This window comes from Gopherus evgoodei, chromosome 1 (genome assembly GCF_007399415.2).
Source record: "Gopherus evgoodei ecotype Sinaloan lineage chromosome 1, rGopEvg1_v1.p, whole genome shotgun sequence".
NCBI classification, from domain to species: Eukaryota; Metazoa; Chordata; order Testudines; family Testudinidae; genus Gopherus; species Gopherus evgoodei.
Genome location: NC_044322.1, coordinates 55,323,401 through 55,345,867, shown reverse-complemented (window position 1 = coordinate 55,345,867; position 22,467 = coordinate 55,323,401). Strand labels below are relative to the sequence as shown.

At 40.3% G+C, this 22,467-nt stretch overlaps 2 protein-coding genes across 5 annotated transcripts in view; one reads left to right on the top strand and one right to left on the bottom strand.

The window, feature by feature from the left end:
* Positions 1 to 9,769, top strand: part of RB1 (RB transcriptional corepressor 1) — a 189,150-nt gene extending 179,381 nt beyond the window's left edge. For all 4 annotated transcript variants that reach the window (XM_030565029.1, XM_030565036.1, XM_030565045.1 and 1 more), the window contains 2 exons: positions 438 to 487; positions 7,854 to 9,769. In XM_030565029.1, coding sequence (XP_030420889.1) covers positions 438 to 487; positions 7,854 to 7,927 — 124 coding nt within the window. In that variant the 3' untranslated portion in view covers positions 7,928 to 9,769. The remainder of the gene's footprint in view (positions 1 to 437; positions 488 to 7,853) is intronic.
* Positions 9,770 to 15,379: 5,610 nt separating this feature from the next.
* The window catches only part of RCBTB2 (RCC1 and BTB domain containing protein 2), a 74,728-nt gene continuing 67,640 nt past the window's right edge, over positions 15,380 to 22,467 (bottom strand). The window contains exon 13 of the mRNA XM_030565066.1: positions 15,380 to 16,628. Within this exon, the coding sequence (XP_030420926.1) occupies positions 16,488 to 16,628 (141 nt within the window). The 3' untranslated portion in view covers positions 15,380 to 16,487. The remainder of the gene's footprint in view (positions 16,629 to 22,467) is intronic.

Here is a 22,467-nt window from a genome sequence, read left to right as displayed (position 1 = left end):
CTCTCTCACTAACAGAAGTTTATTGGTCCAATAAAATATATTACCTCTCTTACCTAATATATGGAATAATATAACATCTTTAGTGACAGATTTTAGCCTAGTGCTTCTTGAACCTGAACCTCTCTAGTGTCAGGAGCAAGAGTCTCTCTTGCTGACAGCAAGTACAGTACTGGGTGGTAGACCAGAACTGGACATTAAACTACTGTCTCATACTTAGCAAAATTGAAGATAAAATTGAATATCAGAAAGCTAATAACTCTTGAATCAGCTTTAGTATGCAGAAAAAAATACTAGGGCTAGGTTTGCATTTTTTACAAGAAACCAGAAAGAGGTGGTGACGGTGCTGACGTGAACTAACCACAGTTAGTAACTTGCTTTATTTAGACAAAATAAAAAGAACATGCTACTTGCTTCAATGAAATGTTTTCTGTCCGCAGCAAACACCTACCTGGGGAGTCCAAATTCCAGCAGAAGCTTGCAGAAATGAGTAAGTATTGTCTACTGTAGTAAATGAGTAGAAATGATAGTCTTGGATAAAAAAGGTCATTTCCCTGCATGCCAACTTCTCTGAATAAAAACCTTGGTAAACAAATACATAATTTCAGTAACAGCAGAAATTACTGGGTACATTTATTATGTTACTCAGTTTTACAGAGTTTCCATCCGATCTTGAAAATGTAGTTTAAAACAGAAATACTGGGCCAACATTTCAAGTGTGCTAACTGACATAGATGTAATGTAAGATAGACATTTCCCATAGGTAAGTGTATGAACATGACACATTTTTCTTAAAATTGGAATTCTTAGACTGAAGCTTTCTGAATAAATACTGGTCTTAATACAGTTCCAAGTAATATGCAAAAGATTTGTTGTAGTAAATTTATCATTTGCTTCTGGATAGAAAGGGGATCTTAAGAGATGTATAGTATGTGCTCAGTCTGTAGTTGGGATCTAGCATATGGAGTTGTATGGTACATTTTTGAAGAGGATAGGCGGAATCATACCATATACTGCCCTGGACATACAACAGAACTCTCATGGTAGATGTCTGGGGGATTTGGTGAGGCTTGAGGGCAAGACATAACTGTGTTACAGCCGAATTAGTGCTAACTTTCTTTTCAGACCTTCAGATGTTGTTTGTGACAACTTGTGTGAGTCTGACCTATTAAAGAGTATTAAACTGAAAGCTTTATACTGAATATGAAAATGGATGTTTAGCCTCTCCTCTTAAATTATTTAACTGTAAGCATGGTTTACCGGTTATAAAAATTGCACTTAACCTCAAAAGAGTTGCATTTAAATTGATTTGGTAACTGATCTAATCTTTCTAAGTTAGTTACAGAAATAAACTGCCCAGTACAGTGAATGTTAAACAGTGGTGTTTGTAGTGCTTAAGCAGTTTTTGTAGTCTGGTAAATAAGTGTTGCTGTGCTAGTTTCTTTTGGAACTGTTGGTTTTGCTGATAAATGCTGTAATACACAAAAATAAAAATAAAATACATGTACAAAACCCAAAATACAATCCACCAGAGGTGCTCTGGTAAACAAGTGTTTCCAGCTGCCTGATGGTTCAGTAGCAATGCTGTCTCAGAAACAACTGCAGTTACCATGCTAGGGTGGAAAAGGTTTTAGTATGGAGGCAGATTTGGGGGAAATTCTAGAGTACCACTGCTCCCAACTACTGCCTCCCTTCCAGGCCCCCTACAACACACACAAAAAAGCCTAAGACCATCCATGACATCGTTTTTGTGTAAGGAAAGCTGCCACTCCTACCCCCCACTCCTCTAAAATTTACTAGAGTTTACATAGGATATGTCCAGTGATCCCTATACGTGGTCTGGCTCCCCTTTCGTTTGGTCAGTGGAGGCAGGGAGACCCTTTCATTTGAGAGCTACCCCCATCTATGTTCCTTCAAGTGTCTGGATCCATTGTAGAGACTGGAGCTCAAAACATCTTTCCATCTGCTAAATTCTATCTTGGAATTTCACCAGCAGTAGCTAGCTCTACTTTAATTCGTCTTCTGTCCCCGCTTGCTTCCCAGTACAGACTTCCATGTTTTCTAGCTGAGTATTGGAGCAAATGTTTGCAGAAAGTATGGAGACAATCTGCACTCCGGGGCCCTCTTCTTCTGCAGGACCATGATGCCTCTTCTGCTCACAGATTTCTCAATTGGACTGGGAACTGAATGAGCTAAATGAAGAAAGAGCAGAAGTTTAGGAAGTGGCTGGGCCCCTTGAGAGACCAGAAGCAGCAGGAGACCCACCAAAATATAAAAAAACCCACTGCCCAGCAGTGCTGTCACATCAGAGAGAGACAGAGCTACTGTATTGGTACTCCACTAATCACAGAAATACCTTCCAAGGGAAAATTGGGGGGAGGAGGCTCCCTTGCCTAAGATAAACTCAGTCCTCCTTTCACTAGCTGAATTTTGCCCATATTCAGTTTCTCATTGATCCTCTTCTCTCAGACATGCCCACTGAAGTTCTCTGCTGGATATTTGAAGACGAGTTGGAATCATCCCTTAATACCCTTCTGAAAATAATTAAAAAAAAAAAAAAAAGCTGGGGTCAGTCCAAAGAGAACTGGACCCAGAATTATACAGATCTTGTGACTGAAGCTCCTTGCAACCACGAAAATACAAGATAGCCAAAAAACCCAAGTGGGGACCCTGGAAATTCCATCTCTCAAAGGGTCACAGTAAGGACTATACTACTATGGTTCAAAGAGACCTACTGTCACTGAGTTTAGAAACAGCCCCATTAAAAGACCAAGCCAGAACCATCCTTGCTGATATACAAATGTTTCTGATCCACTAACAAAAGAAATTCTAAATTCACAATCAACATAGCCATAAAAGATTTAATCAACTCAGCATTGGGCCAGCTTTCCAAGGGCAGATATCAAAACAGGTAGATCATGAAACTTTACAACTAACAGCCAAGCTACCAACAGATGGTACAAATACCTAAAAGAAAATCAGGCAGCAGAGGCAGCTGAGACAAAGAAATCTGTCATCCCAACAGAGGGGGATTCACCTTCCCAGAATTGGGTGGAAAGTAAAAGGGTGCTAGATGCTGAAATTATAAACTTAGATAGAAAGCAGCCTGAGGATCCATCTCAACAATTCACTTCAACAAAGCCAACCTTGACAAAATACTTAAGAAACTCCACTCCACAAGTGACTTGTGAGCACAAGCACTGTTGAACAAGATCTTGATATCATCTTTCTTCATGCTACCATGGAGATCATCATATTCTCAATAAAGGTCCACGGTAGTTATCAGTATAGCAGAAAGATAGTGTGCATGCAAAACTAAGCACCAACCCATGCTCTTGGTAGCCTCAGCTCGCTTCCAAGAGAGAGATCCTTCAGAGGATTTTTTTAGTAATGTGGCTGCCAAGCACATAACTGTATGCTACTCATTCACCATTTCAAGCAAGTAGGCATACACACACTTAAAGTTGCCCCTCCTTTTAGGCTTTTAGTTACAACAGGTTTAAAGGAACATCCAGAGGTTCATTTGGAAACAGAACCTTCAGAAGATGAGGACCTGAAACACCCACCTTTGAAATTCACAAATTGAACTGCATAAAATACGCTCTTGAGCAAGAGGTATACTCTCTATGTAGTGGGCATATAACGTTTTTTTTTCCCCGCATACAAAAGTTCTCAGATCAATAAGTCTTTAAAAATTACTAAAATTTTAGTTGGAGGAATCCCTACATTTGCTTCATACAACTAAGGACAGCAAAGAACCCTGAGAAACTGACAATGCAGGCAGCATCAGACAGTGTCCTCTTGATAAGGCCAGCCAAACCAATGCTCTTTAAAGAGAGATTCTCTGGAACATAATCCATCCTTATCCTGGGCCTAAAGAGACTTAGAAAAAATCAGAATTGTTTTGAATCTCATGGCACTCAACAAATGCACAAAATATGGAAAGCTAAAAAGAGAGACTGATTTTGGCATCATCCCCGTCTATGAAGAGACATTCTCTCATCATTAGTTCATACAGGGGCAGACAGTGAAGCATCTTCAGTTTGACTCAGGATCTGTGGAGACCAGAGATCCCAAGAAATGGAGTCTGCACCCTGAGTTTTCAAACTAATAACATCCTAGATAACCTTTCACCTTTGCAGAAAACCAGCATACCACTGTAGTGCCAGATTTTTCACTCTTTACTCAATCAAATGGTACTTACTTACACAAATCGTCCCTTTTGGTTTAGTAAATAGTATTCAGTGTCAGCAAAGGTTGCAAAACCTCTCCAGAGAAAGGACCTCCAGAAAGTGGCAACAGTGGATCTCTGTCCTTGGACTGTTCATCCCAATTCCCTATTATACCTTCTGTCCAATTCCACTACTGTCCAGAGTGGTATAGAAGATCAAACAGGACAGTATGATGTTGATTGCTCTCCACTGGATCATGAGTCAGAAGTTGTCAGAGCTGACGTATCTGACATCCCAGGCTATATTGTATTTGTCATCAAGGAGGAATAACCTACTCTCTCAATGTTCTTGCAGAAGCTGAACACAAAGTCCATGATGCTTCTGAATAGGAAGAGCTAAAGAAAACAGGCTGTGTAGGAAAAGAGAACACTCCTATTGGCCAGGAAGGAATCATCCTTTAAGGCTTACATTTTTATTTGGAACCTTTTTCAGTTTTTGGTGGAGAGAGAGGTTGCAGGTATAAAACAATTCACATCCCATTAGTTCTTTCATCTCATAGTCACGGAAACTGGTGCATAGTTCTTAAAGTGCAGATTTCATTAGTATTCAGTCCTTTGTTCCCAGAGGGCCTCTTTGGCAGATCATATTCACATACCTGTTGAAAGCATTAGACCTAAAATGAGATGTCTGACGGGATTTGAGTGGGATTTTCAAAAGTGCTTAGAGTTGGCCTAACTCTGTTCCCATTGAAGTGAATGGTACAATTCCTCAAGTTCAAGAGGAACAGTTAGGCCAATGTGGGACACGTTTGAAGATCCTACCCTTATTTTAGTGCTGCAGGCACTCAACGGTATTACCTTCTGTGACAAAGTTCCTCTTCTTCTCTGGTGGGTCCTGCACTTATTGGCAGATTTGCTCACCTCAGTGATCTTCGCCACAGCCTGGGTCAACTCCTCCTGTGTCTGATCAGGAGTTGAGAGGTTTAGGGGGAACCCGGGCCCGCCCTCTACTCCAGGTACCAGCCCAGAGCCCTGTAGACTGCAGCTGTCTATAGTGCCTCTTGTAACAGCTGCATGACAGCTACAACTCCCTGGGCTACTTCCCCATGGCCTCCTCCAAATACCTTCTTTATTCTCACCGCAGGACCTTCCTCCTGGTGTCTGATAACACTTGTACTCCTTAGTCCTCCAGCAGCTCACTCTCAGCGCCTTGTGCCTCTTGCTCCCAGCTCCTCACATGCACTTCCTCTCCACTGACTCCCTCCAGCCTGACTGGAGTGAGCTCCTTTTTAACCCAGGTGCCTTGATTAGCCTGCCTTGATTGGCTGCAGGTGTTCTAATCAGCCTATCTGCCTTAACTGATTCTAGCAGGTTCCTGATTACTCTAGTGCAGCCCCTGCTCTGGTCACTCAGGGAACAGAAAACTACTCATCCAGTGACCAATATATTTGCCCTCTACCAGACTCCTGTATCCCACTGGTCTGGGTCTGTCACACTTCTTAACCATCAGTGACCTGTTATCTTGGCAGGATTGGGGCTGTATAGCATGCTCCAGCAAGCCACTATACTGCATATTCCACAGGGACAAAATAATACAGAGGAAGAATTCATCCTAGAAAGTAGCTGTTTTTTTTAAATATGACTTCAAGTATGAAAAGAAAAAATCAGCTATACACACTGGATTTCAAGAGAAGATTCATGATACCCAAGAAAAGGATAGAACAGTTGATAAAATGCTTGCGTCTCATCCTGTTTTAATCCCAGACTCAGCAGCAAAAAAGCCTATAAAGACACCATTTCCAAATGGCTTTAACTACATTAAAAATGCCTACGGAGGACTCACACCTCAGAAGATAAAGGAGGACACTCAAGATCAGAAGGCTTCCTGGGCTGAGAAGTTATGTGGCTACATATGACATTCGATGGCAGGTCTCAGATGCAGTTGTTGGTAGAGCGGTACTCTTTAGGCTACACCTTAATGTGCTTTATCTTTTCACCATCTTCTATCTTTGCTTGTTTCATATAGCCATGCGGTGAAATCTGTATTAAAATCCACCTTTTAAAGCAGTTACAACGAGGTATATTTCTAAACATTTTCCAGTGGAAAGTCACCTGTACTAAATTACTATGAATTAAAAGAGACCAGGTGAACTGCTTTGGATTTCAGTACATGGAAGGCATGTGCTCCATTAACTGTATATGCACAGAAGACTGCATTTTGCATAGTTTTGTACGTCGCCTTGTTTTAATACTGAAACACCACAGATCATCTATAATAAACATTTTATGTTCCCTTGGATGTGGTTACAGGCAGTCAGATCAACATTTCTTTCTTCTTTTACAGGGTTCCCTTCAGCTTTTCAAGTAAAATTTTCACCTACCAAAATTAAAAAAACCTCCCTCTTGAGACCACATCTTGTCAGTCCTCTAAGCCAGTCATTCTCAGCCAGTACCTCTGGTTATACAGAGGTCTTCCAGGAGGTACATCTACTCATCTACATCAGGCGCGCTCAAACTTCATTACACTCATGATCCCTTTCTGACAACAAAAATTACTACATGACCCCAGGAGGGGAGGGTGTGGTCAAAGCCTGAGTGCTGCCACCCTGGGTAGGGGGATTAAAGCCCAAGCACTGCCACCCTGGGTGGGGATCCCGAAGCCCAAGCCCCATCGCCCCAGGTAGTGGAACTGTAACCTGAGCCCCGCCACCCAGGCTTCGGCTTCAGCCCTGGGCCCTGGCAACCCCATTAAAATGGTATTGTGACCCACTTTGAGGTCCCAACTCACAGTTTGAGAGCCGCTGATCTAGATCAATGTTTCTGGGGGGCGCAAGTGCAGGGCCAGCATTAAGAGGTGGCAAGCAGGGAAATTGCCTGGGGCCCCGTGAAGCTAAGTTACATGCTTCGGCCCCAGGCAGTGGGACTTGGGCTTCAGACTCCAGAAAGGGGTAAAGTAACCGGGAAAGGTTGAGAACACTGCTCTCAGCATTGGTTTAACTGTATAGTTTTTTACTGCTTGTCACATCTTGTGTATAAATCAGTGGCTATGCCCTCTCCTATCCCCACCAAAAACAGTTGTGTTCTTCTCTAAGACAGGTATGTCTGCTGAAACAAACACTTCTACATATCTCTTTGTTAAATTAGGGTAGGGAACTAAAATTTGGTTCAGTCCTGTTTGTAGTTTACTAGTTGCAAAGTTTAAGAGTTGATGTTCTAGTATTATATCTAGTTACTTTTTATTACTGTGTGGTTATTTAGCTACTGATGTTTTCGAAAAATTCCTTTTAGAGGAAGTTGGTGAGTCAGGCTTCCGATAGTGAGCTCTTTTCTGATCGAGGTATTAGCTATCTCTGAGCAACAAAAGGATTTAACCCACATATAGGGCTCAGTTGACCTGCCTTATCTCAGGAAAGAGATAGATAAAGAGTTTGAATATTACAGTAATGGGAGCCAATGTAAGTACAGTTTTTCAAGGCTGTAAAATAAACTGGCAAGTCAGAATTATCCAAGTAATTCAGAAGTAAATATTTGAGTACTTGTGGTTCAAATTAGGGTTTAACTTTTTTAGAAAAGTTGTTAGGCTAAAAGTTAAATTCTTTGTATCATGAATAAATACACCCTTAAATTGTTTTGCACAAGTTGATTTACTGTAAAAGGTGATAAAGTTACTGTAACTTTTCTCTAGCGTCTACTCGAACAAGAATGCAAAAGCAAAAACTAAATGATGGAACTGATACATCAGCCACTGAAGAAAAGTGAACATCTTCTCAGGACCATGCGGTGCCATGCATGCTTCTCTGCATTTGTCTTTCTTTTTCAGCCACCATGTTAATTACTTTTTTATGATCAATTGCTAGTTTAAAATGTTTGGCTTTTTTTTTTTTACTTCAGTGTTTTTCATTATATTATGCCGTATGATGTAGCATGTACACAGTGTAAGCCACTGAGTTTATTAATTTATATATTTTTGAGGATTTGGAAGAGTTTTTCAGTTTCCTATTGCAACATTGTTCATTTAATGCCAATTCATTCCACTTATTTTGAACTTTTCTATCAAAAATAAAGTTAGAAAGAATGATTTGAAATGCACTAATTCTTTTGTTCATTAGATTTCATTTTAATGTTGGAATTTTATGCACTATTTGCATATTTTGTGAATTAGGGGCCAGATACTGCAACGACTTCAGACTACAGAATTACCATGCTAAGGCCCATTAACTTTACTATACATGCAGTCATCACTGTTGCAGGATTAGGCCTGGCCATTGTAAGTATAACATGCAAACAAAGTGTAAAGTAAACTCACATAGCCATACTACTGAAACAAATAACAGATACCTCAGATTCTTAACATCTTCTAGTACTTTTTCCCCCTCACAGTTTGAGTGGACAGTTACACCGCTGGTCATCTGTTACAAAACACTCAAAGTGCACTTTCTGATATTTCTGGATCCTGAAAAATAAGAAAAATGCACATGAAATGCAATCATACTATTATCAATCTGGAGTTTCTTACAATGACCTCTGCAACTACTGATTTGCTTGAAGTCAATGATTTAGCTTACTCAATTTTGCCAAGAAATGGGAACAGAACCCTACTTTTAGTAACTTAAACCTGTGTGCCTCAAGTTGGCCTCCTAAGAATGCATAGCCTGACTTCCAAAGTACACCCAAATTCATATTTAGATCAAGTTTAACATGTGAAGCATCCAGATCTGAAAATTTGGTCAAAGTCCTCCCTCTCTCCATAAAAAGGCACAACTTTTAAGGCTACTTGAATTATTGCTAAACAAATACATTTTTAAATTAGGTACTCAGTTGTGGATGTTTTGCTAGTATAAAGGTATAAACATTTTTTTACTTCTAGCAGTCTAAAAAGCAGCTCTAGCAGAGCTTTCTGATGACTGCTGCCTTTAGAATTATCCATTCATTTTTATGAAGATTTAGTTTTGTGCAACTGCTTAAATTAAAGTAGGTACAGTAGAAAAAAAGCACCTGGGTTTTATTACACAGAAACATGTTTTTTTAAAAAAAATCTTGTGTGGGTAACTTATTTAGAAATCTCTTAGTTGAAAATAGAAAACACTTTTGGTAGGGTCATCTGGTTTTTTTAAAGATCAGTTTTTGTCAGTCAAAATCTAATCATAGAGCAATTTTTAAAAACTGTACAACAGTATATTGATTTGGAAATATTTTGATGAACTTTGAAACAAAACAGTTACCTTAAGTTTTAAGTCTGAATATAGTTTCAACTTCCTGAAGGATGTACAGAAGTGTTAGCATCTTAGGTTTCTTTGCTTATTATTATTATTTTTTGCAGAGTTTACAGATGAAATATACTACAAATAATGAGATACACTGACTTTAAGCTCCACAGTTGCAGTTCGAATAGTACCCAGATATTAACTTTGCTGCCTAGAGAACTGCAAGGAGTAGTACGCTGCAGAGTTCAGTACTTAGACAGGCTATCCTTTCTCTACTGTGACAATGTACTTTTTTTGTTCAGGTAGACTGAAGACTACATTTAAAAGTGTATGGTTGCATATTGTACAACTAATGGATTTCATTCCTTTCAAGATAAATAAAACAGCTTTAAAAAGATTTATTGGTGATCATTGTAACTTCCTTTTTTATTAGCTATAAAGTTAATAAGAAAGTATTATGTGGAAATAACATGCTTCTGTTTCATGCTTAGCCTGCAATCCTACAACTGGTGTGAGCAGAGCCCCATCGATTTCAGTGAAGCTCTGTACATGTGCAGGGATCTAGATCTAAATACACAATTGGGCCCTTACCCATCTACAAAATTTCCATTAGTGCCCTCAGTCTGAGTTCATTTTAGATTTTTCTAATTATATTTTCTACCAGCATTATCATTATTTGTATTACAGTAGCACACAAGGCCTCAGCGAAGATCAGGACCCCCTTGTATTAAACACTGTACAAAACATATACAGTTGCTGCTTTGAGGAACTTACAATCTAAATAGACAATGGGCAGGAGGGGACCATGAGGCACAGGGGTGAAATAAAATTGGTCAATGGCAGGGACAGAGATGGGAAGAGAACTCAAGTCTCCAGCTACTCAGTCTAGGCCTACCCTAGAGGTTTTACTGGATACAAAGTTTGTTGCTATGTTAGCTTTGCAGTGCTGACCAGAATGTTTGTAAAATCAGTATATATGACTTTAAATTGCACCTGGGTGCTATAAGCAAAATTTGTCCCTTTTCTTCTTACTGCTTTAACCCAAACCTTCACCTAACAACATAAACGTTTTCAGCAAAATATCTTATCTCCAGTTTACAGAAACGACCATATTAACTGTCAGAATACAATTTCCAAGCAGTACATTTGATATTTCTGGTGAGTTACAGTAAATGCTGCAATTGCCATTAGAGGATTTTGAAAGTTTGACATTTGAGATTAGTACTTTTATTACTGCCTCACACACAGTTCTTCAAAATGATCTAGTGTTTTTGAAATTTTATTCCAGAAAGGGAAATCCAGCTGCCTGAAGGATCCAAAGTTGGACAAACAATAGTACTAGAGACCTTTTCTCCCTGCAGTTTTAACCATGTCTGGGTCCCTTCCTTATGTCCTCTTATTTCCTGATATGATGTATTTTAAAGGTCAGAGTAACTTCTCTGATTAATTATTACTGAAACAGAATATAAAAAAACCTGTATTCAGGTTCAACAGTGCAACTTCTTCAACAGTGCAACTTCAGCTCTTTCATGTAGATGCATACATGAAGAATTTTGTATTTCCAAAACACTGGTACTCTAGACAAGTCTAAGTAAACAGCATGTGCACCCGCTAGAGGATGTGAGAGTTACTGCAGTTATTTGCAGGCCAAGAAAGAAGCCAATTATAAAAGTGCACGAAACGGTGTGAAATCTGTAGAAGGTTGTGTTGTTGTAAGAAACCAGCACACGATACAATTTGAATAGTTTAAAATGTAACAAGTTTAGTTTATATAGTTTTGAAAAAAACAAACAAACCGTCTTTACCAAGTAGAAGTGGTATGTCAAAAACACAGAAGGCATTTCATCTAGTTGCAATCACTCTTTTTCACTACTGCATTAACTTCTTTGAAAGGCTTGAAATCTGTTTTCATATCAAATTCCCCCCATTTTTGTGCAGACATTGGTTTTATTGCTGCTTATGAGTCTAACAGTCATTTCTTTAAAGGCTTGTCTATACAAACACTTAGTCATTTCCCTCCCTCCTGCCCCCCTGGAAGCTGAGCTATAAATCTACCCCTCCCTAGTCTGCTGCTGGGCACTAAAGTTCTGTAGTACTCAGTGATCCTACCCTGCTTTGAAAGAGGAGTAGTTCAAAGGGCACTATGGAACTTCTAGTGCATAACAGCAGGGTCTGCACCGATACCTAGTGTGCAGCAGGCTAGTGCACGGGTAGATTTTCACCCCAGCTTGCCGCATGTAAATGAGCCCTTAGAAAAAGACTGTGGTCTTTAAACTATAATCTTTATCCTGTAGGTTACCTATTTCTCTCCCCTCATCCCCACAACGTGCTGATAAAGAAGTAATAAACAGCTGTTTAAGAATGGTCGAAGCAATTCAATGTAGGCTTTAGATTGTAATAAAAAGTAAATAGGTCAAAGGCGAAGATCCTAAATATAACCGTTTTATTAGTTGTCTATTAAGCCATATGAGTTTTTACAAAAATCTGAAGTTGGCTGGATATATTATGATAGGGCTACAAATATTATACATCCTTAGGGGTCAAGCAAAATTTGTCATGCTAATGGATAAAAGTTTTATTTTACAAAGTAATCCCAAGGAAACAATTATCTTCAGTTTATATAAAAAGCATTTATATACTACAGCAATTTACACAGTGAACAAGCTTTGTAATAAAGCTCCATCATTCCAAAGGTGGGTCCCAGAAAACACCATGAGGCTGAACCTACTAACATCAATCACTGTGATAGCCCCTTTATTGTAGTAGTTTATTTTTATTCCTTTTATGTTCCATTTAATTCAAGAAATATTTATTTGCCTGTTTTCCCCAGTGATTAGTTGGAGGAGTCTCTTGTTTAGCTCTCCAAGGATATTTTAGGCCATCAGTCAAGTTTTTGAATGAATACCTCACCTGTGTAGGATTACAGTCCAAAATGTCTACAAATATTTTTTCATTGCTGTCTGAACTGGAGTCTCCGGAAACACATTTAATACTGGCTAACAATGGATCCCATTCCAAGGTCAAGAGGAGTGGTGGTGGCAGCATCCTCAATCATCAAAAACAAAAAAATATAAAACCGTTACCGCCCAGGCTGGATTCAGTGTCCTCACACTGCTGTTGAAGCACGCACCTGTATAAACACACATGCATTTTGGTTTCCAAGCATCAGGTCAGTACACTTCTGAACGCTGGACCCTTAAGTGCAAAGGAAAGTAACTTATTTAACGAGTAATGTGAATGAAAGCTAAATAAATATATTTTTACTACATGTGCATATAGCAGTGTATAAAAATACTATTAAATTGTCCGGGTCAAGAATTAAATGCATAAAATCCTCATTGAATGAACAAACCAAGATGTCTGCATTTTATCCTCAAAACAGACCTCATTGCAGAGAAGTTCTCTCCAAGAGTTAGTCCCCCAGGGTCACTACTACAAAAATAAAAAGCTGCCTGAAAGAAAACAGCCCAATCTTTGGTGTGCACAGCATGACCTGAAATAATGCTCATGGCAAAGAGACTAAAGGGTGATAAACACTGCTCAGAATTGGTTTTCCTGTCAGACTCATCTACAAACGCATCCTTGTTTCCTTAGTCATTCCATGCAGACTATTTAGTAGAATACAGATGCTTAAATTTTCATTTCACAGGAAATTGTAATTTTGAAGTTTCTTGCAAACTGAGCTTTATGAAAACCTGTTTTATCTCAGCTGAAAATGTTTCATTTACTGTTTCAAAATTTCGTATGAACCAGTGGTCCCAAAACCAAAAGTTGAAATATTTTGTTCCAAACGTGTCAAAATAATGTTTTGGCCTCATCAAAATGCGTTTTCAACAATTTCTAAATGAAACTGGTGTGTTTGTTTTTACAAAAGGGCATTTTCCATTCCATTAAAAAGTCCCATCAGAAAAACTTTTGACCAGCTGTACTAGTTAGACAATAGTAACACAGCAGATTAAAGAATATTTCTAGTGGTGGGTTGAATCTGGTCTATCTACCATCATTTCTAAGCACCTCACAAGTTAATAGACTTACCCTCACAAACCCCCTGGAAGGTAGGGAAGTGCTATTATCCCCTCCTAACAGAGGCAGAACTGAGACATAGGCTAAAGGTACCTGTACCCAGCAGCTGAGAGATGTTATTTCCAGCTTGGGTAGCTGTACATGCACTAGCTCTGCGCAATTTTGCAGGGCATGAGTTTGCAGGGTGCAACACTTAATACTGTTCTAATTGTATAACATTGCAGTTGGGATATTTTTAAATCTGTATTAAGAAATTGTGTTAAGGGATTTATTTCCAGAGCTTTATGCTTAGATTACATTGTAGCCAGGGATCATCAGTGTGCTACTGTAATAAAAGATACTTTCTTTTGGAAAAGTACTGCCTATGTATCTACCAATTCTATTGGAAGGCTGTATCCGAGTCCTCCCAAGGGTAACTGGTCTAAGATATTCTGGGGAGTTTTTCTAAAAAGAAACTTCTAGTAAACCTGAGTAATTCCTCTAGAACGGGTCCCCTTTCACTCTGCAGAAACAAAGTAATAAGTTAGGAGGCTACCTGGAAGGGAACCTCTGCTAAACCCAGGAGGGGGCAATAGATAAGCTATTCTGGTGGTACCGTAGGTCTGGTTTTGGGGTAACACCAGGATGGTCACGCTGCAGTTTTTAGGTGCTAACTGGAACAGAGCTAGCAGATGTATGGAAACAGAACTAGGAATTACATCTCCCAGCTGCTGTGTAGACGTTCCCAAGGGTACAAAGGATGTCTATGACAGAGCAAGGCTAGTGTGGCATCCTAACCACTAGACCATCAGTTTTTGAAACCAGTTCACCTCTTCTTTTAACAGAAATTAGATTAAGTAATTTACATGCAAATTAGTCTTCTGTATCATAACAGAAACCAAAACTGATAAATATTTTATAATCTCCACATCCTGTGTCACAGTGCAAAAGTCTTTCCAAGCATAGCATACTGAAACCTCCTCCACCTATTGCTTTAGATATACGTTGGGGACGCATCAGTTGGAAGTGACAGAGGAGGAGAAGGACCTTGGGGTATTGGTTGATAGCAGGATGACTATGAGCCGCCAATGTGATACGGCTGTTAAAAAAGCAAATGCAATTTTAGGATACATCAGGTGAGATTTCCAGCAAGGATAAGGAGGTGTTAGTACCGTTATATAAGGCATTGGTGAGACCTCATCTGGAATATTGTGTGCAGTTCTGGTGTCCCATGTTCAAGAAGGATGAATTCAAACTGGAACAGGTCCAGAGATGGGCTACTAGGATGATCCGAGGAATGGAAAACCTGCCTTATGAAAGGAGACTCAAAGAGCTTGGCTTGTTTAGCCTGGCCAAAAGAAGGCTGCGGGGGGATATGCTTGCTCTATATAAATATATCAGGGGGGTTAACATTAGGGAGGGAGAGGAATTATTTAAGTTTAGTACTAATGTAGGCACGAGGACGAATGGGTACAAACTGGATATTAGGAAGTTTAGACTTGAAATTAGACGAAGGTTTCTAACCATTAGGGGAGTGAAGTTCTGGAACAGCCTTCCGAGGGAAGTAGTGGGGGCAAAAGACTTATCTGGCTTTAAGACTAAGCTTGATAAGTATATGGAGGGGATGTTATGATAGGATAGTTTAATTTGGGCAATTGATCTTGGATTATCACCAGATAAGTCTGCTCAATGGTCTGCGGGGAGATGTTGGATGGGATGGGAACTGAGTTACTGCAGAGAATTCCTTCTTGAGTGCTGGCTGGTGAGTCTTGCCCACATGCTCAGGGTTTAGCTGATCGCCATATTTGGGGTCGGGAAGGAATTTTCCTCCAGGGCGGATTGGCAGGGGCCCTGGAGGTTTTTTGCCTTCCCCTGCAGCGTGGGGCATGGGTCGCTTGCTGGTGGATTCTCTGCAGCTTGAGGTCTTCGAACCAATTTTGAGGATTTCAATAACTCAGTCCTGGGTTAGGGGTTGTTATAAAAGTGGATGGGTAGGGTTCTGTGGCCTGCCTTGTGCAGGTGGTCAGACTAGGTGATCATATTGGTCCCTTCTGACCTATGAGTCTATGAGTCTATAAGTGTTTGAATGGCACCTGGTTACCACTTGAAAAGACTGATTTTAACTTTCATGATTTAATCATTGAATTGATTTATAACTTCCCCATCCCTCCTCCCACACACATAAATTCATGTCGAGCACCTGTCTTATCTGTAAACACTGGCAGAAAAGTCAACGGATAATTCCTTTTTGTTGAGTTTCTTTTTCATGGCAGGTGAAGAGGTGCATTTCTGAGCAGCAAAACTAACAGTGAAATAACTCATTACGTGACAAAACCAATTAGAAGTTACTGTTCCACTGGAAAGGTGACGTAAAGTCCTTGGAAAAAAGAACAAAGTGTTTTTTGTCTGAGAAAATGACTTTAAGAGCCAAGAACTAACAACTAGCCCTTTAAAATAAGTCCTTCATATTTAAATAAATTCAGCATAGTCTTCTCTTGAGCCTTTGCTGCTCCTAATTTACAAAGTATCCATTCTGTGGCTTTTCCTTTGTATTACTGGTTCTTTTAAGAGGGATTTTTATGATGTATTCCTTTATCCTATATTTAGCAAAACAAGCTTCTATCTCAACACTTCTCTAGAGGGTGTGATAAATTAACCAGAAAGGAACCTTCCTTTAGTACATTTACTTTCATTGACCTTAAAGGTGCATAATGAAGCTTTAGCAACAGCCAGCTTCATGTTATCCAGTAAACTCAGATGAAGATGTTAAAGAGCTGTTTTTGAAAATATTTCATGCAAAAAAAAAACAAGGACTACAAATGGAAAATAGTGACCATTCCACTTGATTTTAACAGAAAACAATTATTCCATTAGGATTTTTTTTTAAACCTAAGTTGTTGGCAGATTATAATATAGAATAAACAATAGATATAAACACCCATCTTCACAAAGCTTGTGCATTACTTGGAAGCTTACTAAATCTGCCCATTGACAGTGACACTGACTTTAAAGGATGTTGTCCTCTTTTCTTTCAGGCATTCTGAGTGCTGATAAGTTTTTCAAAGGGGAACTGTTCCCATGATGAAAGAATCTTCCTTTGCAGCAAGCATTCTTCAATTTTTAAATGCTCCTACTTTGCTTGCTTTGCTAATGAAGTTCTTCAAGAGGTCATGGTCCATTTCTGCAAAGCCTGTAGTTTGTGTAACTACAGTCAAGTGGTTTATACAAAACCTGAAGCAAAATTCTTCTAAGTCCTAGGAACAAAATAAGGTTATGAGTTATTCAATAAGATATTACAAATTTAAGTGAGCATTCACATCTTGGCTGTCTTTCATCCCAACAATATCCACATGAATGTTTACAAATGCTAAATAATACCTAGAACAAAACATTACAATAGCAAGGCCAGAAACTTGTCAAGGCAGCTGCCACTGTTTTGATTGGTTACGGAGCTGACATCTGGCTATCCTTCTTCCTAAAGCTCAACTCAAGGCCATGCTTCCTGAAAACCTCAGTTAACTATCAAAAGAGGAGGCTGCCCATATCAACCCTAATCTACTGAAAACAGCAAGATGATTGAAGCAATAGTAGCACAGTAAAAGTATGTTGGAGAAGGGGTAGAGTGAAGGGGTGCCCGACCTAGGACACAAGATGGATGGGAAGGGAAGAGTTGGTGAAGGGAAGGAAGGCACTCCTACTCTTAGATTTCAAAGTAGAAAGACAAATATGAAAATATTTGCAAATGATGTCATGCGTAAACTTGGGGTTCTTCTTAGAGTAGCTGCAGTGATGTATCCCACTTTGGTGTGAGTGTGCCAAGGCCACTGGAACTGGAGATTTTTGCCTAGCAGGAGCCGTACAGGGGCACCACTTGCACCTTGCAGCCATAGTCCCTTATCTGGTTATGTGTGGCGGCACCATTCCAACCTGCCTTAGAGCCTTCTTACTACCAATGGCTGGAGTTAGAGCTCTGTGTGCTCTTAACCTCACATTCTGCCACTAATTTTGTGTTTTTTCTAGTTATACGTAATTAGTCATACCATTAGTTTAATGTTAGTTGTATGTAGTTAAGTATTTCCCTGTGATGCCCTCACCAGGGTTTACACATTGCCTGTTGTGTAGGGGGAGCGATTCCTAATAATGATCCCCACATACAGTCTTTGCTGTGCTTGGGTGAGGCCCATGTCAAGAAGCAGTGTTCGGTCTGTAAATTGTTCATGAAACGGACTAAGGTGGACAGGGAACTGCGAACATGTGCTGTTTTAAGCAAACAGGCCATGCGGCCTGCTTCAGCACTGGGGGCCTTGTCAGATCAGAGGTTGTTGCTCTTGGTTCCAAGAGTGCTACTGCCTCATGCTCTGAAGTACAGGGTGGAGGGAGGAAGGAGCCATTCTTTGTTGAGCGTGCTGAGGAAAAAGTTCACATAAGACCAACTGAGACTGTGCCAGGTCTTGTGGACTCTCCTGCCTCCCCCAGGAAGAGCGTGGATTGGCATGGAGTTAGTGCCGGCGCGTGGGATGATGTGGGTTCCTCTAACTGCTCCCTGGCACTGAGCAGGGGCATTAGAGACCTGTATTGTCAACTCTAGTTCTGGCCCCAAGGTATCTATTGAGTTCGGTACTGATGACGGAGATACCAGCACGGACTGTTTTCATGTTAGCATCGTACCAAGTGGTTACCGTCCTCCCCTGACTTTCCATCCTGACCTCTTCTTTGGTCCAGGACTTGGCGAGGACTGCATTGTTTATAGATCCATTGACTGGATGGGCCACTGAACCCTTGGGGCTGTTGGCACTGCAGCCTGAAATTTCCCCTTCAACAGTCTGTGGAAACAGGGCCAGTACCGGGCTTATTGCAAGAGTCCTGGGCACCAGGAAACTTCTCAGCACCATTGCAGCTGGCACTGCAGATGTTACCAAGTGACTTTCACCATCTTCCACCTCGGCACCATCAGCTGTTTTGGTACTGCTGTAGACTTTGGGGTCCACACCACTTCTGGCACTGGCATACTTGGTACCCGGAATGTAGTATGTGAGCAGGCAAAGGGTAGCACACTCCAGGGTACTCTGCCAAGAGGCAATCAGCTTGTGGCAGTTCTGCATTGACAGGAGTAGAACTCCAATAGCCGATCACTTGCCTGGGGTCCAGAATCATCTTGCAGACCATCTCAGCAGGAAGTTTTCCCTCAACAAGTGGTCTTTGAAGCCCAGTGTTCTGTGAGTCATATTTTCAGGGTGGTGCTTCCCATCGAGCGACCTGTTTGCTACAAGGGTCAACAGGAAATGCTAGCTGTTCTGCTCTCAAGGGAGCCTCAGTCCAGGCTTTGTGACCAATGCCTTCCACCTCAGCTGTAGTCGGCTCTTCTATGAGCTTTTCCTCCAACTCCAACCATTCCATAGGTCATCTTCAAGCTGAAAGCAGAAGGATCCAAGCTCATCCTCATTGCCTCGGCATGGCCAAAGCAGTGCTGATTTTCCGACCTCCTCATACTGTCGATTCAGCCTCCCATATCCTTTCCTATCCATTCTGACCTGCTCATGCAGAATCACAGTCACACTGCATCCCACGCTCAGCTCTCTACATCTCATGGTGTGGCTGCTCTGTGGTTGAATAAGGAAGAGAAATGCTCAGTGGTTGGTTGACAGGGTCCTACTCAGTAGTGGAAAACTCTTTACTAGGATAGCCTATTTGACAAAGTGGCAATGTTTCTCAATATAGTCATCTTGGAGTATTTGCTGCATCTTCAGTGGTTGGGCCTTTTGCTTAGCTCACTGAGGGAGCATCTATCGGCACTCTCAGTCTTGCATCCATCCATTCATGTGTCTAAAGTGGTTTCCCCATTTAACCGAAACGAGGTGGTATATTTACTTGTATTTTTTCCTAAGCTGCATTCATCGCCAGAGAAGGAACAGTGTCTTCACACACTGGACGTTAGACAATTCTGGCCTTCTATCTGCATAGGATTAAACTCCTTCTGGTTTCACCTCATCTGTTTATGTCACATGCAGACGGTATGAAGGGACAGGCAGTCTCCTCCCAGAGGATTTCTAAGTGGATAACATCCTGCATCGAGACTGCATATGAATAGTTTTGGCTACGCGCCCACTCCGAGAGTGAGAACATTCTAGAAGAGCACAAGCTATGTCAATAGTGTTTTTAAGTGACATCTTGCTGTTGGATATTTGCAGGACTGATCCATGGTTGTTGATACATATGTTAACAAACCATGATGGCATTACCGTGGCATCCAGAGCAGATGCAAACTTTGGGAAGGCGGTCCTTTGGTCCTTGTTTACCTAGACTCTGAGCCCAATGCTGTGGGAGTACTGCTTGTGAGTCACCTAAAGGGAATACGTGGCTGCATCTATTTGAAGAAGCAGCTGTTACTTACTGTAACTGTGGTTCTTCAAAATTTGATGCAGCTGTTATTCCACGACCCACCCTCTGTCTCCTCTGCATCAGAGTCTACTCTCTGGCTGTTCAGTGTGAAGGAACTGAGGAGGGTCGGATGGTGCTGCCTCATATAGCCAGGGGAGGGCTCTGGCCATGAGGTGCCAATGCTGCCCTCCTATGGGTACTGCTTGGCAAAATTCTCCAGCTCTGGTGCACAGGATGAGCACATGCCTAAGTGGAATATACATCTGCATCACATCTCAAAAAATCACAATTAAAGTAAGTAACTGTTTCTCTTCACTCCTCTGTTGTTCATGGGGTTGCTTTTAGAATATGTGGAAGACTGCAAAAATGTTTATGAATTTGGAAAGTTTCTGAATTTTAGTAGAAATGATTGATACTGAAAATGTGTCATTCATTATTCTCCTGTTTAAAAGTTTCAGTCATCCAACCAGATAGCATACCCTGTGGCTGACTAGTCTGCAGTGGGTTTGGTAATCTAAGTGACCACCTCAAAAACAACAGGATGAAATTTATTCATATGAACTATATGATGAATCCTTATGCATGACCAGAAATCAGGATCACGTCACAAACGTGAACAGGAGACAGTGAACATACTTTGATCAGCTCTGTATTTCAACTTGAAGGTAGACACAATATAAAAATGCAAAAGGTGCAACCATATGCAATTAGTCTTAAAATTATTTGTACAGTCAAAAATAAATAAATGCATCATATAACAATAGAGCCTTCAATTTTCCTAGTGTATGCCTGGAAAAAGGCTAATGATTCCTTCCCTTCTTTACCCACATTAACTTCAAAAGTGGCCATCTGCAAAATTTGTCAAAAATACAATTTATTTTCTAGCCATTGTGGAACCCCAAATTAACTGCCTCCACTACCCTGAATATTTAACTTAATTTAAGGACACGTTCACCTCACAAGGATGTAGATATACATGTTGACATCTGAATGTGTGTTTTGCAACATGTGCAGCAGCTGGATTAGACATGATGGTAAAAATAACTGTCTTGTTCTAGACTTACTAGTACAAGTGTTAGATCAATAGTAAGATTTTCTGAAAATTCTCAGCATAGGTCCAGTGTGGATGACTGTCATATGTTCTGTAGACCATGCAATCAGTCTTGCCCAATCAACCTTCTAGCAGTATTCCCTTTCTTTATGCACTGAGACCTGTCCCTTTTGCAGCTTGTTCCTGTATAAACAACTTCTGCAGAAGGAAAAGGAATTAGCCTGTCCTTTGCAGCAAGCACATTACAGACACAGAGTTAGCTGCAAGGCAATATTTTGACATCATGATTCACAATCTGAAAGCTCTTTGAAGCTTGCTGCAAAAAGAAATGTACTAATCCTAGTCAGTTTCCCTCTGTGTGAAGTATACAAGTATTGCACACTGGGCAGGAGGGAAGAGGGGAACTTTAGAAGATGCTAGTTCATTTCCCTTTGTAGTCCCTTCCATGGGTTAAATGCTTCTAGCCTGCTGCCTCTGCAGAGATGCAATTAAAGCCAAAAAAGGAAACCAACAGCTATAAAAATGGTCTTAACAAGAAAAAGGGAATGAAATGAAAAAAATGCCCAGAGGGAAAAGGCATGGAACCACAAAAAAGCGTGTGTGTGGTGGGGGACACAACAATTAAAAAGGAAATGCCAAAAATACAGAAGTGGCACAGGTAGGGGGTAAAAGTGCCTGGGAAATGTAATGACATCTTAAATTTCATTCCAGATTCCAGGAATCCTAGGAGTACTACAATCTTTGTCTAAAAGAAAATTAAGGGAGGTTGCTTCTGTGCTATACTGAAAAAAAATTCTCTTCACTGGCCAGTCGGGAAACGATGTTTAATAATTTTGCTAGTAAGGAAATCGTAAGTTTTAATTTGTAGTATAAATAACAGCTAATTAATCTTCAATCCAGCCCACAGTACATTAGAAATGTGCTATAAAAATAGCAATTGCATAGAACTACTCCTACAAACAGACAATACCTCAGCAAGCATTTCCACAAAATTTTCGAAGGTGCCTTTTTGTGACTATTACTTCTGGATGAATTTATCTTTGGTAAAGTCAGTTGAGTCAATTTATTTTTCATATTAGGGCTGAGAACTGCAGCATATTCACATCTTTTACTTGTGTTGATTACATAAAGTGAAAATAAATTAGAAACTGAACATTGGTACCTTTTCAAACTGCTACATATAGACTTATTTTATGAACTGATAATTTCTAGAGAGAAATTTCATGTTTTACATTTCTGCACCTTGTAGTCTTACAAAGCGTTTGCAGCTAAGGTGCTGACACACTATCCTATACTTTCACTATTTCTGCAATTTTAACAGTGCTTACCTCCTTCAGTTTATAATCAATGGCTGTGCTAAAGGACAATACAAAATTTCTGAAAGAATATTACAGTTGCTAATTAAAACTGAATCATAGAAGGCAGAGCTGGAAAACATGCATGAGGTTATCCAGTCCATCCCCATCACCACCTGTTTCCTACAATATATTCACAGGCGCTTTGTCCAGGCTAGTTTTATGTGTTGCATGACACATAATTTCACTTGTAATAGTTCCAAGTGAAACAGGTTGATCAAAGCCTTTTCTGGTGTTGACAAGTAGAATTAAAGGTGTAGAATATTTTTAAGGTGAGGCAATCTATTTTGAAGTTTCCATAACAAACTT